The sequence below is a fragment of the Pyricularia pennisetigena genome, chromosome 2, assembly GCF_004337985.1.
Source record: "Pyricularia pennisetigena strain Br36 chromosome 2, whole genome shotgun sequence".
NCBI classification, from domain to species: domain Eukaryota; kingdom Fungi; phylum Ascomycota; class Sordariomycetes; order Magnaporthales; family Pyriculariaceae; genus Pyricularia; species Pyricularia pennisetigena.
In genome coordinates, this window is record NC_043741.1 from 2,019,593 (window position 1) to 2,034,722 (window position 15,130).

The 15,130-nt window shown below is 52.1% G+C and overlaps 5 protein-coding genes across 5 annotated transcripts; all 5 read right to left on the reverse strand.

Annotated features, from left to right (window-relative positions):
• Nucleotides 1-199: 199 nt before the first annotated feature.
• Nucleotides 200-1,098, reverse strand: PpBr36_00549 (uncharacterized protein; the record flags this gene model as incomplete). Its single annotated transcript, XM_029887742.1, has 3 exons — nucleotides 200-685; nucleotides 767-831; nucleotides 912-1,098. The coding sequence occupies 3 exons, from the start codon at nucleotides 1,096-1,098 to the stop codon at nucleotides 200-202; spliced, it is 738 nt and encodes a 245-aa protein (XP_029751711.1).
• A 1,008-nt stretch (nucleotides 1,099-2,106) lies between these two features.
• PpBr36_00550 (uncharacterized protein) lies at nucleotides 2,107-4,566 on the reverse strand (the record flags this gene model as incomplete). Its single annotated transcript, XM_029887743.1, has 2 exons — nucleotides 2,107-3,465; nucleotides 3,529-4,566. The coding sequence occupies 2 exons, from the start codon at nucleotides 4,564-4,566 to the stop codon at nucleotides 2,107-2,109; spliced, it is 2,397 nt and encodes a 798-aa protein (XP_029750599.1).
• Nucleotides 4,567-5,401: 835 nt separating this feature from the next.
• PpBr36_00551 (uncharacterized protein) lies at nucleotides 5,402-6,664 on the reverse strand (the record flags this gene model as incomplete). The annotated part of the gene is made up of 1 exon (XM_029887744.1): nucleotides 5,402-6,664. One exon carries the CDS (start codon nucleotides 6,662-6,664, stop codon nucleotides 5,402-5,404), a length of 1,263 nt encoding a protein of 420 aa, XP_029750600.1.
• Nucleotides 6,665-7,502: 838 nt separating this feature from the next.
• Nucleotides 7,503-9,409, reverse strand: PpBr36_00552 (uncharacterized protein; the record flags this gene model as incomplete). The annotated part of the gene is made up of 2 exons (XM_029887745.1): nucleotides 7,503-9,119; nucleotides 9,314-9,409. Coding segments are annotated over 2 exons (1,713 nt in total), but the record flags the coding sequence as incomplete, so codon positions are not given.
• A 2,992-nt stretch (nucleotides 9,410-12,401) lies between these two features.
• PpBr36_00553 (uncharacterized protein) lies at nucleotides 12,402-14,882 on the reverse strand (the record flags this gene model as incomplete). The annotated part of the gene is made up of 1 exon (XM_029887746.1): nucleotides 12,402-14,882. One exon carries the CDS (start codon nucleotides 14,880-14,882, stop codon nucleotides 12,402-12,404), a length of 2,481 nt encoding a protein of 826 aa, XP_029750602.1.
• Nucleotides 14,883-15,130: the final 248 nt, after the last annotated feature.

Genomic DNA, 15,130 nt, shown 5'->3' on the forward strand with positions numbered 1-15,130 from the left:
GCTGGACCTTGGTCATGAAATAGAAAAACAAAAATCCAATTAATGCAACGCAAAGCCCATCAGGCCATGACATGATTCTCTTGACCAACATCTTTCTTCCAAGGTATAATCGCCAACTTCTCTATATTTTCTCTAGTAATCCGAAATTCGAAACACCAAATATCATACAGTCACATTCTCCTATCATCTCACCCCGAACTCACTTTCGTCGCCTGCGGCCCTTTTTCTTGCGGGCGGCCGCAGCGGCATCGTTCACCTTTTTGGCCTTTTCCCTGGCCGCCTCGATCCTGGACAAGGGCTTCATGCCCTCGTAGTGCGACATGGCCTGGCCGCCCGTCAGGAGCTCCATGTTGTCGTTTGCGACCCAGATGACACGGACAGGGAGCTCCTTCTTCAGGTCCGCGCTGGCCTCGGCGTGGGCGGCGTCGGGCATGACGTCCAGGATGTTGGGCTCCTCACCGGGGATGACGAGGCCCAGGGCGAGGTCGAGCCCGAGGTGTCGCCGGCCATACCTGTTGAGGATTATGGCCAGCTGGTCGGCTCCAAAGTGCTCGTCGTTGGAGATGCGGTCCAACTCGAACTCGCGCTCCTCGGGGGCCGCCTCTGTCTCGATCCAGGCCGTCCTCTCCTTCTTGTACTCGGCCCACGTCCACCGGAGCACCTCGAGGTCTGGGAGAACGTCCGACTGTAGGGAGCCGTAGCTGCGTGTTAATGATTTTGGGCATGTATATCTGGAATTTTGGCCAGGGGCGCAATGAGTACTTACCTCCTCCTCAACAATAATCTGCATATACAGACTGTCGATAAGGGCATACAGCCCGCATTCTAGGGCTGTTGAGGGGCAATGAGTGTTAGCCATGTTGAGGATGGGGTCTGGACAGTGATTTGCATAGCCTTTGTCAATCACGTACCTGTGCCCGGGTTCTGAATGGTCTTGTAACCATGTTCGAAGCACCGCCTGAATTCGTGCCTCTTGGCGGATTTGGCCTCGTTCCACGACAAAAAGTCGAGCCGCCACAGACAGTCGTATCCTGGCTGGGGTCGCGGCGGAGTCGGGCGAGGGGCGGGCGGCCAAGAACGGAAGGGGATCGAAGACATGCTGGGCGATTCGCGGATACTCGTGGTATCTATCGTGTTTCTATTGATAGAGGCCGAGTATAACCAGAATATCGATGGTATGTGCAAGTCTATGAGAAGATCTTGGACAGAAACCTGGGGAAGGGTTCCTCAATTTATAGATATTTTTTTGGAGCTGGAGGCAAGAAAAAGACGCACTTCTTGCTTGCATTCGTCCATGTCTATGAACTTTCCTCTTCTGGTGGCTGGACAGCGTTTGGGAGGGCGCTGCCAGAGTGTGAGGTTGGTCTTGCACATGCGCTCCCTCCCTCTATTGTCGGGCTGTTGTAACTCACTCGGCTGGCCAGAAATTGTTTCGGTCTACAGGTATGCAGGGGGCTACTACTTATAGTTCCGTACAAAAGGAAACCACAATGACCAAGCACCTGTCGAGGTCAAGAGCTGACATGCTCGGAGGCATACTGCCGAACATAGCAAGCATACTTCATAGTTCATATGTCGCTGGCTCTTTCCAGTGATCACAAGCAGAATTTACGAATAATTTGCATGGAATCTCTGCCTTCGAAGCCTGGTATCATGTTTTGAAGGTTTATTGTCGTCGATTACCCCCTTCGACTTATCTGTAGGTCTGCGTCCATTAAGTACAGTGTTAGTGCCTACTTGAGAGATAAATATCTATATACTGAGAAGACCCTTAAATGAAAACAATTACATGCTTCGTCCTTGTTATCACATTTTTTTTTGAGATCATCATGTTCCACCTACGTCAAAAGCCAACAAGGTAGTCATCGCCTAATCCTACGTGCTATTCGGGTTGCTGTACCATTGACCCAACTCTCTGACAAGTAAAGTTTTGATTCATATCATGCAGACTATATGTGCTATACATTGAGGCAAAATTCGGGATGCAGCTCAAGCTGGTCGGGCTGGTGATAGACCGACCACTTACATTTTTAAAAGTGCTACATGTGACATGTCCCTCGTGTTCCATCAGGAAAAGGATCGTGAAATGAATCGGTTTTCAGGACTTCATTTTGGAGGAGGCGGCGGGGCAGCTTCGTCAAGTTCGTTCTTGTCGATCATTTGAATTCCAGTGTGGCCCTCGTTACCGTCTTCACCTCCACTATTCTCTTGAGGCGGTGGCTTTGGCAGAGACTTTGATGTAGGCTTCGGCTCATCATCCCTCGATAAAGAACCTGCATTGTTAGAGTTAAAGCTGGCATTTTCCAGCATAGATGGAGACGCAGATGCTCCTAGGCCTGGAAGCTGGGGCGCGCTGGCCGAAACAGCTTTCCCTTGCTGGTTCATACGCTCCAAGCCCCCAAAAGGGTGCATCTGTTGTAATAGCATCTCCGAGTTTGACCTCGGAACAGTGTTCATGCTAGGCCTGTGTGCCAATGTCTGGTTGCCCGGTGTGTTTTGTGAAATCGCTCCACCCTTGCCTGCTATGGGTTCCTCAAAATCAATAAGGCTTCCAGTCTTGTGGCCGCCATCGTCGTCCCGCATCTGAATAGCCTCCTTGTCTTCTTCAATGGATCCCTTGCCGTCTTTAACACCAGGAAAACCACAGCGAGTAAGTATCTTGGCGACGAGTCCGGGATAGCGCAGGTGTCCGCTGACTGCATCGCTCAGGTCAAGGTTCTCAACACCATCTACATCTGTGACCGGCTGAAGACCAGCGACGCCAAGCTGAATGCTCGTTGCTCGGTACAGGAAGGCCAGGATGAAGTCGTTCTCGGAGTAGACATTGAACATTTTGCCTGAAACGACGCTCCGAATCTTTTGCCAGCGATCGAGGTCAGAGGGAATAGGGGCTCCAATGAGCACAACCTGCTCAATCAGCCCAAAGGCCTTTCTCTCTGCGAGTGATTCGAGGCATGAGTAGATAACACGGGCACCAAGCGAGTATCCAATCAGGGTAACAGGCCGTTCGCCCTGAACCTTGTTGATGAGCGCATCGGCGAGGATCATGCCGGCCTTTTCAGATCTATTCTTTGCGCGGCTGAAGGGGTTATCGACATTGGAAGCCGTTTTCAGCAGGGCAATGGGCCACAATGCTGCTCCCAGTGCAGCTAATGCTGTTCGTCGAATAATCTCCGACTTGACCATAGACCACGCATAAGATGTGACAAGAGTCTCGAGAGAGTTCCCCAGAGCGAGAAGACTTGCCATCTCATACCGCAAAGCAAAGACCTCAGAATCGTCGCCGAGCGAGCGCCAGGTCTTGGTGACGTCTTCTTTAGTGTTGAGCCAGCCATTGATGCCTATGGTGACGCGTAAGCGTCTAGAACCCTTTTCAGTTTGTGAATACTCTCGACCCCACTCCTCTTTGAGAGGAAGAAAGCCGAAGTCTTCAACCTCGCGCGCGTATTGATCCACCATCTCACCCTGATATGTCCAACATGTGTTAGCAAACAGAACAAGACGCGTCTGGCGGTGGGGGTCACATACCGTCATCTTGGCCCCATAGGCACCGAAAAGTGTACCAACCAAAGCACCATTCATCCAAAATACACCAAGGAAACTTGCTAATCCTCCCAAACCTACGCTGCCCATCAGCCCACCAATGGCACCAGCAACAACGGGGGCAGCTAATCCACCCGTGATGCCGATAACCGCAGCGCCAGCGACAGAGGCTAATCCAACCTTCCAGAAACGTCCGGCCTGGCCCTCCTTGCGTCGCTTCTCGGCCTCAGCTTCGGCAGACATGAGTTCTCTCTGCTGCTTTTTGGCCTCGTCTGAAGTAGACGACTCCACCAAAGAATTGGCAATCTCGGTCTCTTCTCCTACCAGCACGGCCAGCGGGAGGTTGAGGGCCGACGCAAGATAGCAGGCCAGAGTCCGAGAATGGGCGGCATATGCTCCGCTGGATATGATGGTCACAAGAACACAGCTGAGTGTCTCTTCGCGGTCTTCCCGCGGGATCGTGCTCAGACGTGTAGGTATGGGGTGGTACAAAGCTTGAAAGGAGGCCAGGTCCGGATCCTGGTCCTGATGTTCGTCTTTTGAATCGGTTGCATGGGTACCATCGCCAAAATCCATCAAATCCCCTCCACGGCGAGGGTTGTCGACTTTGCTCCGCTCCGTCTTGGCCTGCCTCTCCGCCCTGGCCTGCAGGATCTTGTCATCGTCGGCGACTGAGGCGATTTCCTTGATCGCCTTGAGGACAGTAAGTCTCCACTCGTCAATGTGCGCAAGAGCTGCTCGGCGTATCTGGGCAACGTCATAATCTACAGGCTCTAGCTGTAACCTTTCTGCCTGCTGCTGCTGATGCCCAGTCTGTCCAAGGGTCTGATCAACACCACTTGGACGACGCAGTGGTGCGTGGCCTGGTGATCTTGGGGCAGAGTTGTGCTGGGCTTTCGGTTGGAGAAGTAGCTGCGAGCGCATGTACTTTGTGATTTCATCTACGAGCTGAAACAAGGCACGCCGCCTCGCTGGGTTGAGCACGACGAGGAGCTGGTGTGGTTCCGCCGCCAAGGGTGCCATGGTTGCAGAAGGTGATCGACTCAACAAGCCCCGGAAGCACTGTAAACTTTCAATCGGTAGCGTGGATTTTCAGTGGATGTGGTCCTGTAATGCGCGCCCCGCCTGCTCTATTGGATAGAGTCTTTGGGGAGGGTTGACCGCGATTCAAGCTAGTTGTAGCGAGCAGTCTCATTCGAGAGTCAGGCTACCGCTCCATCGAGTAGCGCCTTCAAATTAAAGATGAATATGGTCGAGAAAACACTCAATAGAGGGGGACTTGTGGAGTTTTGTTTGATGTTGTTTACCGAATGATTCCAATTTCGATAAATGTGTGCCAGCAAGCGGCAAGGCTGCCCGCAGTACCACAGTCACTCTTCCCCCGCTTGCCTGGAGTGGGCGCCTTTATCAGCTACTGTAGGTACCAGGGTGGGAGAAACAGAAAGATGCAGACAAACGAGTTGAAGAAGATCGTTCTTGGTTGAGGGGAATGATCGATTGATCATTTGAAATATCCTACAGCACCTCGAAAGTGGAAGGAAAACCAAGCCTAAAAGGAATCCAGCAGCACTCGCTATCTATGTGGTAAATGTGGTCTCGGTGGCCCCTTTGTTTTATTCCGCCTGCGACGTCATACACTTGACCATCATTGGTAGTGCTGGACCTCATCCGGGCAGCCCAAATCTAGGTAGGCACGCGCCTAGCTGCTCCATTCCATCCCATAAATTATTGCAACAACTGAGTCTATACAGTAAGTAAAAGCCCATCGGCATTAAGCTTTAAATGATAAATCCACCGAGTTTACAGAGTCGCTCAATTCCTGGCGCGGCCGATATCAACCAACCGCCCCCCTTTCACTTCATCCACCAAACTTCTGTCTCGCCAACTCCCTCAGAGCTCCGATGGTCCGCTCCTCCTTCTCCTGATACCTCTTCATACGCTGCCGCAACTCTTCTACCTTGGCGCGCGCTTCCGCCTCTTTCCTAACCTCCCGCTCCGACTTTCTCCTCTGCTCTCGCGCCAACGCGGCCTTGTAGTCGCTGACCCCGCCGCCCTCACCCATAAGCTCCCCATCCCCTGCTTCCTCAGTAGCCCCCGCCGAGCCTTCGCGGAACCCGCGCATTTTCTCGTTGACCATGCGCTTCTTCTCGAGCTGCCGCTCCCGCGTCCCAGCCGCCGCGCGTGGCAGGATCTCGTCCAGGCGCTCCTTTTGTTCCGCTCTGTCCACGCGCCGAGCGAGGCGTATCTCATCTCGAGACCTGAGCTGCGCCTCTTCCTCTTCGGCACGCCGTACGTCTAGGTCCTGGATGCTGGGTATCCCCGGGCCATGATGCTTCCTCTTGTCGTTCCACCCGTGTGCCCGTGCGACTTCGGTGCCTGCTGGCGGAGGTAGTGGTGGGACGTAATCATCGTCGCTATCCTCCCCTTCCTCATCATCTTGCTGCTCAACATGACGCTGAACATCGCCTGCCCCTGGTGCATCGTACTTTGGTGGGGAAGAACCAAGCAAACTCTGTCTCCTCATCCTGTCCGGTGACAGTGTGCCCCGCGAAGTAGCAGCTGCCGCGCGGGCTGCCTTGCCATCCGCTCCCTCCCATTCCTTCGTGACTTTTACAAACATTTCCGGGTCGTACCAACCCTCTGACAACTTCCCGGCGTTCCACCTACGCACGAACGAGCGCCACCGCTGCTGCAGCTCGCGACCAGAGAGCTCAAAGACGTCAATCTGATGATGCAAATCAAGGTAGTGGGCGAACAAAGACTCAAACGCCTCGTAATCGCCGTGACGAGAGAGAGTCCGTGCGCCGAGTGGCAGCTGCCTCGGCCCCGTCTTGGTCCCGCTGGCATCGTCATCCTCATCCGGCATCATGGACGCGGCCGTCGGTCTGCTGCGTTTGGATGAGGGATGACGCGCCGGGGACCTGCTCCGTTTCCGCCTATGTGATCGGTGGTGGTGATGATGTCTGTGAGATCGCATTTCCTCATCACCGTCATCATCCCTGCATCGGCGGCGATGGGTGTGGTCATCGCCATGGCGCCCAGTGCGGTCGCTGGTCTCATGACGCGACCGAGGCGCTGGTGATTGTGACCGGCCTCTGTAGTCTTGTTTATCGGATGGCATGTTGTTTTAGGGTCTTGCCGACAGCCATCAATGAATCAGGTTGACTTTGAGCTGAAAGTAATCCTAGCCTTAACTTCAACTCTGACCAGTACACAGTTGACTAGGTAGTAAGTGGCAATGCTTGATCTAATGAACGCGAAGGGCAAATTTGCAACAATCCCAAGCAAAGACAACCTAAAAGAAAAAAAAAAAAAAAAGAAGAAGAAAAAAGAAGCCCGAATGCCAAAAAAAAAACAAAAAAATCAATTGTGTTTTTGGTGGTTTGAGTTGATGTTGTAATAACAACCATTGTTCTTAGGAATGATAACTGGCCGAAACTTAGCTACGGGCCGCCAAGGGAGGGAGGCCAAGCGCAGTCTTTAAGTTGTCTACGATTCACGGCTTTGACAGTTTGGCCATGAGACCCACAATAACCCCCAGACCCAGCGGATAGATCTAACCCTAACCCCTGGTCCAAAGCGCGTGGCATCCATTCACGACTCACAAGATTGATGCTACGTCTTGTCTAGTTCGGGCGAGTTCTTCAATCCCCATACAACATCCTTTGCTTTATACCCGTTGATATATTTCAGTACATCGATATGAACAATTCATTTCGGAACCCAAATTTGCTTGCTGGGTATCTAGCGCCGGCTAAATGCTCATGAAGCCGCAAACAGAACTGAAAGGGGTAACCAAAACGCTAATAAACTGGCTTCAAAACAAAAACAAGGTGAGCCGAGAATGGCTTTCGCTAAGTATGAACATTTCATTTCAATACATTGCTGTACACAATGTGAGCGCACACCAACCATATGACGACAGCTTTTGTCACCAGGAGGTCTCAATCTGACCATAATCATGTATCATGGTCCAAACTGTTGCCACCGTTGCCATGTATTAGGCAGCCAACACATGAGCAGTCGTCACCGCAGAGACAGCTTCCCACTTCGCCCTCACATCCAAATGGGTATGTGACAAAGAGGAAGTCGCTCGCCGAAAGTGGTACTTGATCCTCACTTCCCACCGATGCTTCCGATGGGGTCTGCGCCTGCGGCGGCGATGAGGGGTGCGATGTGGATGTCGGCTCTGGTTGTGTCGTAGAGCAACAAGATGACTTGAGCGGTGCTGTCGGCATGACTGGCGAAATGTTTTCGGCAGGCAGTTGGATGTTGTGATCGCCTCCGTTCTGTAGCGGCTGACCGTTTTTGGAAGATCCCTCAGACATGCTGTTCATGGCAGACCGGACGTACGCTTGTGTGGCGTCGTTATAAGGGTGTGCTGGGCATCCAAGACAGTTGCAGGAGTCGCCGCAAGTACACTGATGGGATAATGGCTCAGACAAGGGAGACCCCTGAGCTAAACTCCCTAAAGGTAATCCCCCAATGTTCTGGGCCCCATAATTCATCATTGAAGGTCTCCAGTGAGCAGCTGGTTGTATAGGATATTGGTAGGTGCCGTAAAATGGCGGGTATGTGTAAATCGACGGATCTGTTGTCTGGGCTGGGAAGTACATAGACTGAGCTATTGATTGATGAAAGGCAGTCATCATAGGATTCACAGGACCTAGACCGTTCAGCGCCGCGCCATTTGGGGCGACATGTTGCATTTGGAATTGTGGGAGGTTGTGAGACATGCCATTGGGCAATAGCGCTAGGGTATTTGGCCGCGCGTGCCGGTCGTTTGGCCCGCTGCCGTTGGATTGTGATTCCACGTCTGTGGCCTTGCTTCTGCTGCCACAACAGCTCCGGGGCGCATCCAAGGGCGTATTTAACGTGTCATTCTCCAGAGTACTCCCGGCTCGGGGAGTCGATCCCAGATCTTCGCTGCTAGATATGGGATGTGTTCCGTTGAAATAAGACGATGATCCGTTGGTCTGAGGTGGTCGCGGTGTCTCCGCCTTAATGACCGGAGAAGTAATTTGTTCCCCGCCGTTAATGCGCTGACTTATCGCATAATCCGTGTTGTTGCTATATCCATCAAAAAGGCCTGGAGTTGAACCCAAAAATTCTAAAGAAGGTTGTGTTACAGTTTTTGGTAATGACTTCTCGCCATTGCTACCTGGATTGTTTCCAAATTTTCCGTTGGGGCTTTTGTACGGGGGCGGTGGGACTATGTTGAGGTTCTCAGGGTTCATTCTTTCGAGGGTTGAAACGTCAAAGGACTGCTTGCGACCATTTGGTCTTGATGAGCCCGACTTTTGTACTTGGAATGTGCGTCTCGTTGGCGACGTACAACCCTTGCCTACTGAACTTTCAGGCCCAGACTTCGACGACGCCGGGGTTTCTGAGTTGCTATCTGGTCCGCAGCCACACTTCTGAGCTCGAGGAATGGCAGCTGTGATTCCACCACAGCCGCAGGCTTTTCCAGGTGGGTGAGGGCATACACTGAGAGGTCGGCCTGGTTTTCGTACCGGTACCATCAAGCGCTCTTTGGCGTGTGTGCATTTCGTAGATCGATGGCCACGGATACATGGCTCACTAATTGTAGGCAATATTTCCAGCAGGTTAGATCCAATGCTATACGAATAAGTAAAGACTCGGGTCTGGGACAAGCTTCGAGGCCACGGCTACAGGTTTGCGGGCGCGATGATGGCCGTCCTTGAGTAGGCAGCCTTCGTGGTGAGGAACGTGCATGCATAACCGGAACAGAAATTTAGGGGCGGCTCACCATGCCATCTTCAGTCCATTGATGATAGGCATCTTGTGCTGTCGATGACAAGTCCTTGTCTGCGACGTATTGATGACACACGACGTTGCGCCCGGGCTTCGATGGGCGGAAGTAAGTGACTGATGGATAGTCTTGCACCCGATACAGTTGATCAGACCGCGCAATTGCAAAGCATAAGAATGCGTGACGTCGAACCTAGGTACTTTGTCGCAGTAGAGCTGCGATATGAGTCCGCAGTAGTGGTTAATCTCCACCTTGTGCCTGACGGTCACACCCTATACCGGATCAAAAAAAAAAAAAAAAAAAAAAAAAAAAAAAAAAAAAAAAGGCACCAGCAATAGTAAAGGTAAGAGTGCTTTTTCGAAAGGCTGCTGTAGGATTCCTCAATCGCGTGGCCCAGCTAATATTCCGGACAGTGAAACGATTCACAAACAGCCTATGCAGGATGAGTGAAGTGCCAGCGCATGCGCAGGGATCGCGAAAGTGAGCAGCACGAAGCTGGATCGCTAGTCAGACCACGCCAGGTTGGTTGCTGTGTTGCCGTGTTGTGTTGGCCGAAAGTATCACGGCAGCCATGCGACAAGTGAGCGAGTGGAACTGAGCCGTGTAGAGGGCAGTACGCGCGATGGGTTCGCCGAAGAAGAAGTTTCCGCTCGAGGTACAGTCCAACTCAGGATTGTCGATCACTGATGACGATTGGCTTCCTCCAAAAAATGAACAGGATCTGCAGAGTGCAGATGCCAAAAGAGGGGTCAGGTTTAGGTCAACCCAGGTAATGAGTGAGCCGAGCCTCTGGTCCAGAGAGACGCTATGTAGTTGGATTTGGCAACCTGCGAGATTCGCCTGAGTTGCATCTGCGAGATGTGCCGGCGTCGGTGTCGAAGTGGCTCGGGAGTTTGGACGGAAACATCAAAAAACAACAAAAAAAAAAAAAAAAAAAAAAGCCCGAGTAATGGCGGAGTGAAAAGACTTAGGCCCTTCCAGACCAGGGAATGAGCCCCTTGAGAAATTCACAAGGCGCCAGTTCGGCAACCTAAGAGGGATGAACCAGTCAGCAGTCCCAGTGGTAAGTAAGGATGATTGATGGCAGGTAGGCTGCTGCGACTGGCCGTGGCTTGGGTTCCAACAGTCTAAGAGCGCGGGGCCGTCTCGGCCTTGATCCTCGTGATCTTCAAAGGCTCTCGTAAGCTGCCAGCCGGATCCGAGAGTGTCCTGAGCGGAACTGAAATTCAGCTGTGCCTGCGTCCATTTGTTGCAGTTTATTTTTCACCCGCCTGTTTCGCTTTGCCTTTGGTGTGTTGTATGGAGGGGATAAGAGGTGGTTCGGGCTTGGTTGAGTACCTGAATAGGTACCTTGGAGCCCCCGCCTGGCCCACACTGAGCAAGTTTCAATTGGTTGTATAAGTGGACACGCAACCATCGCAAGAATAGCGGGACAGGAACTTCTAACGACGGCAAGGTTACCTTTGTAGGAAATGGTAAAGCAACTAACGTAGCTTATGTATTTGAGAGAGAACCATTTCAATTGGATGTTACGGTAAGAGGAAGACACCTAGTACTATCTGACTAACTACCTACCTTGCCTACTACAATACGTAGGTACCTCAGGGATTTACCTTTTCCCACTTTGAAGGATCCGATATCCGAAGTGGCCGGGTAAACACAATTGCTAAAATTTGAAGCGTGACAAATTTCACATGGTGCCGGTCAATTGCATACTCCCAATACCTATCACGTCCTAGGTCACTGGGCATACTACTTAAGAGTAATTAAAGCATGGATGCGACATGAACAGCCGCCTAAAAACGCATTGTTGTCAATATCATGAGCTGCTAATTCCTTCCATTACCACTTGCGTTGATACGTGTCCAGCCTACTTCCCTTTGAAGTTTAACGTCCTGGTCAGCAGGCCTGGATGCGCCGGTTCACAAATGTGGCATCAGCCGAGGCCTGTAAGTGCTGGCCAGGTACCTAATCTGTGGACCTGTCGGCGACTCCAAGCACTGCCCATATTGCGCTACGATTCAGCCTCCGCGCCGTGTTTTCGCGACCTTTACGATTGCTTGATGGCGCCAGGCGATGAAACCAAGACCTTGGAAGAGAGGATGGTGAAGGAATATAAACGCGAGGAATCAAAGAAAAATCGATGAACCACAAAACAGGGTGGTTGAACAAAACAGAACAATGGGCTTCTCGCTCCATCACCACGACGCCAGGCTTCAGCAATAGACTTCTCCAGCAACTCTACGCCCAACCCAGACTTATTAGCGCCCTTTATCATGGCCATCGATGGCCACGTAAGCATCATGTATAATGACAGCCTCAATTGTCTCACTTATGGAGTATAAAGTGAGTGGGATTTTGTTTTCATTCGTCGCGTGTCGGGGTTGCGACAGCGATGCCAAAGTTGGTTGGGTCACCCCGCCTCCAAGCTGTTGGGTACGGAGTAGCAGCTTAGCAGCACAAAGCGGAAAAAGGGGTAAAAAAAAAAAAAAAAAAAAAAAAAAAGAGCAGGGAATGGATGTCATTCAACTCGCCCTAGATACCTACAGTAGGCACTGTATGTATGTATATATCCTTTATCTCAAACCAGTGGCCTTTTTTTCACAATCGAAATCCAAAACTTGACAAGTAGCAGGTCGAACGAGACCCAGGTCCACGGGTCGCCATGGATTCCCAATGGCGACGGGCATCATGGTCCGTCTGGAAATTGTGCCACTATCTCCTCGAGGAAGACTGATCTAGACTCAACATAACGGGTAGAGCGGGGACCCTGAGATTTGCGATGCGGGAAGCCTTTCTCGCTGCAGATCCCTTGGCGATCTAATCTAATCTTATCCCTGTCCCCACCCGACTAAGGTACCCAGGTTTCGTATGCAGGCACGAGAGAGAGGCGCTGCTCGTTGGACGTAGAAGTACCTTCCGATGAGGAGTAGCCTCCCTTGCATGCCCCTGTGGATATGTTCCCTACAGAATTATTTGCGACTCCAAGATGTCCAGCCAAGGCATCTTGCCCCAGCAGAAACAAAGTGATTCATTATGTGTTATGTCATAATTCCAATCTTTTTGGTAAAAAAAACGTATATTCTTAGTTTTCCTCAGAGTCAGAGCTCGCAAACATATCCATTGCCCGCATGCGTTTCTTAGGGTTGACCGCCGCAGCTGACATCTGAAAACCACCCACAGATTTGGTGACCTGTTGTGATTCGTGTACCCCAGATCTACCGGGTGACTGCATGGCTGCGTCACCATCTGTCTTGGCATCCCCATCCTCTTCCATGGAGAGCCCTGCCATGCCCTCGCTAATCATGGGTTCTCCGTCGATATCTTCTCCATCCAACACGTCGAGGTCCACGTCTTCGTCGTCCGTATATTCGAGATAGGCTTCACCATCGAGGTCTCTCTCGCCATCAAGAACAGAGCTGCTGCCCACCAGACCAGGATTATCGGCACTGGCCTCGCCTGTAACAGCCTTGGGCACCGTCTTCCACTTGTTCTTCTTGCCCAGCGCTTCTTCGGCTTCCTTGGCCTCTTTCTGCTGTTGCACCAGCGCTAGAGCGGGCGGGTTCTCGAAGCTGTCGACGAAGAAGGCCTGCGACTCTGCAGGGAAAACGCACCAACCCTCCCAGTGACCCAGTACCAGTCCTACGCTACGTTTCCATTTCTCCGCTCTGAGACGGCCCCACCCCATTTTCTCTGGCACCATTCCGAGGCCCTCACAGACCTTGCGGTTCCGCAAGGCAGCTTCAAAATGCTGTCGGTAGCGCCAAGCGTGGCGTATCCCACTTGTTGATGAAGACGATAGTATGTCGCTGATAACATAAAGCCCTATTAGTTTCGAGGTACTTAGATCCTGGGGCTCGTTGGGCGCTTTGGAATCGGGTGCCGGCGACAAAGCCTTCGTGTCTTGAGCTCTGTCGCTTTGGTTTGGCTTGTAATTAGGGTTCGCAGAAGAGAATGCAAAAGGCTTTTCGACATTCGACACGATAAGGTCCGTGATTTCATCAGTTCCTCTGCTGGCGTGAGTGATGGCAAACGTGGTCACTCTGGCAATATCTCCTTTTCGTAGCTTGGACAATGTGGTCGGAAGGCGTGCCAGTAGGTGAACCAGCTTTGCTTTCTCCAGTGGACTGAGAACGTTCTCTTCCTGCTCGTTTCCAGTGGCTCCCACGCCAGGGCCACCCTCTCCGGGTTTGCCAATATGCTCATCGTAAAAGTCATCGTCGTCCGAGGAGTTGTACTCTGAGTCTGATACGAACTCATCTACACCTGCCGTGTACTCGTAGGAGAGTGGCTGGTCCGGTAACTTCCAAGCACTCCCACCTTCGAAGAGCGGCACAAACTTGCCCTTGCCCCTTTGTGTCTTGGCACCAGTGATGACTTCCCAAAGCCTATAACGGTACCATACCCCGCCCTCGCTTCGCGCGTCCCAGATCCAAGCCCATTTCTCTTCGCGTTGAACGTCAGGTCTCGACATTAGCAGCGCCTCGAACTCGGGCCCATGCTCCAGGATAGACTCCACTACCATGTGGATAGTGCGTAGCATCTGTATATCTTTGGGTGGTCGCACCGGTACGTGCATTACTCCAGCGCGATTTACCGGACCGCCCACTTGAGTGCCATAAGACGTGGGCGGCGCGAAGCCCCGACCCCTGCCTCTGTATGATGATCTATCTTTCGGCTGGGAAACCGGCTTGGCCCCGAATGGGTGAGACGAATGCGAAATCGTCTGAGCTGTGACAAGGGAGCTTGAGATGGCAGCTGAGGAGAGGTGCCTATGGAGTGACAGATAGAACCCAAATCCGAGGTAACGATTTTGTAACGTACTGACTGCAGAGTCGATTTCTGTGGCCGCTGTCTCGGGGGAGAGTGTTACAATAGCGGTGGATGATTTTCTTTCTGTGTTTATTGGTCCAGCCGGCGGCAGGAACTTGATATTCTCGACGTTGAGACTGGCCGGTATGAGAGACTTGATCAGAGACTGGGATGAGCCCGGTGGCAAGTTGGACAAGCGCAAGGTCGGCTTAGAGACGGCCTTCTCCTCAGCCCTGTCAGATGCAAGAGCTTCGGCTTCATCTTCGCTGTTGTCAAAGGCCTTGGCAATCCTTCGGCTGATGTTGTCATGTTCCCCCGCGCCCGGTCGTCCACGTCCTACAGCGCCCTCCCCACGCTCCCCTCTATCAGAAAAGCCGTCGAAAGTTCGTTTCCTCCCAAAGCTCGTCGGCAACGGCCCCAAAGATCCGGGCCCGCTCTTTGGTGGTGGCAAACCAGATTGGACGCCAAAGTGTCGCTTGCCTGTCCCGGCACCGAACCCCTGGGGCCGGTCGGAGACATTCGTTAACCGGTCGTGTCTACTAGGAGGGAATCGGTTGTCACGGGAGTTGTCGCGGTCACTGTCGCGGTCGAAGCTTTTCACAAAGTCCTCTAGAACAGCTGCCGTCTCGGCCTCCTCGCGCCGCCGCTTGGCTTCGGCCTCTTCCCGTTGGCGCTCAAAAACTGACTTTTTGGTCGGCTTCTGCAATTTTGCTTCGATGTTTGGGAACTCGGCGAACTTCTTTGACGAAGACATGTCCGGTCAGGTGTATGGCTGGGTCATGTTCTGTAATTGGATCGAGTCAATTTTCGTGACTATGAATCTTTAACTATCATTTCAGAATGCTCATGTTCCAAGGTGATTCGTATATCTTGTTAACGACAATTGAATGCATCTTCCTCAAACTCCTAAGTCACAATCATGTCAGGCGCGTGCAGATGTGGGACATACTGGCCAATAGGACTGCTGAAATATGGAAGGTGCTGCTCCACTGTGCAGATCCG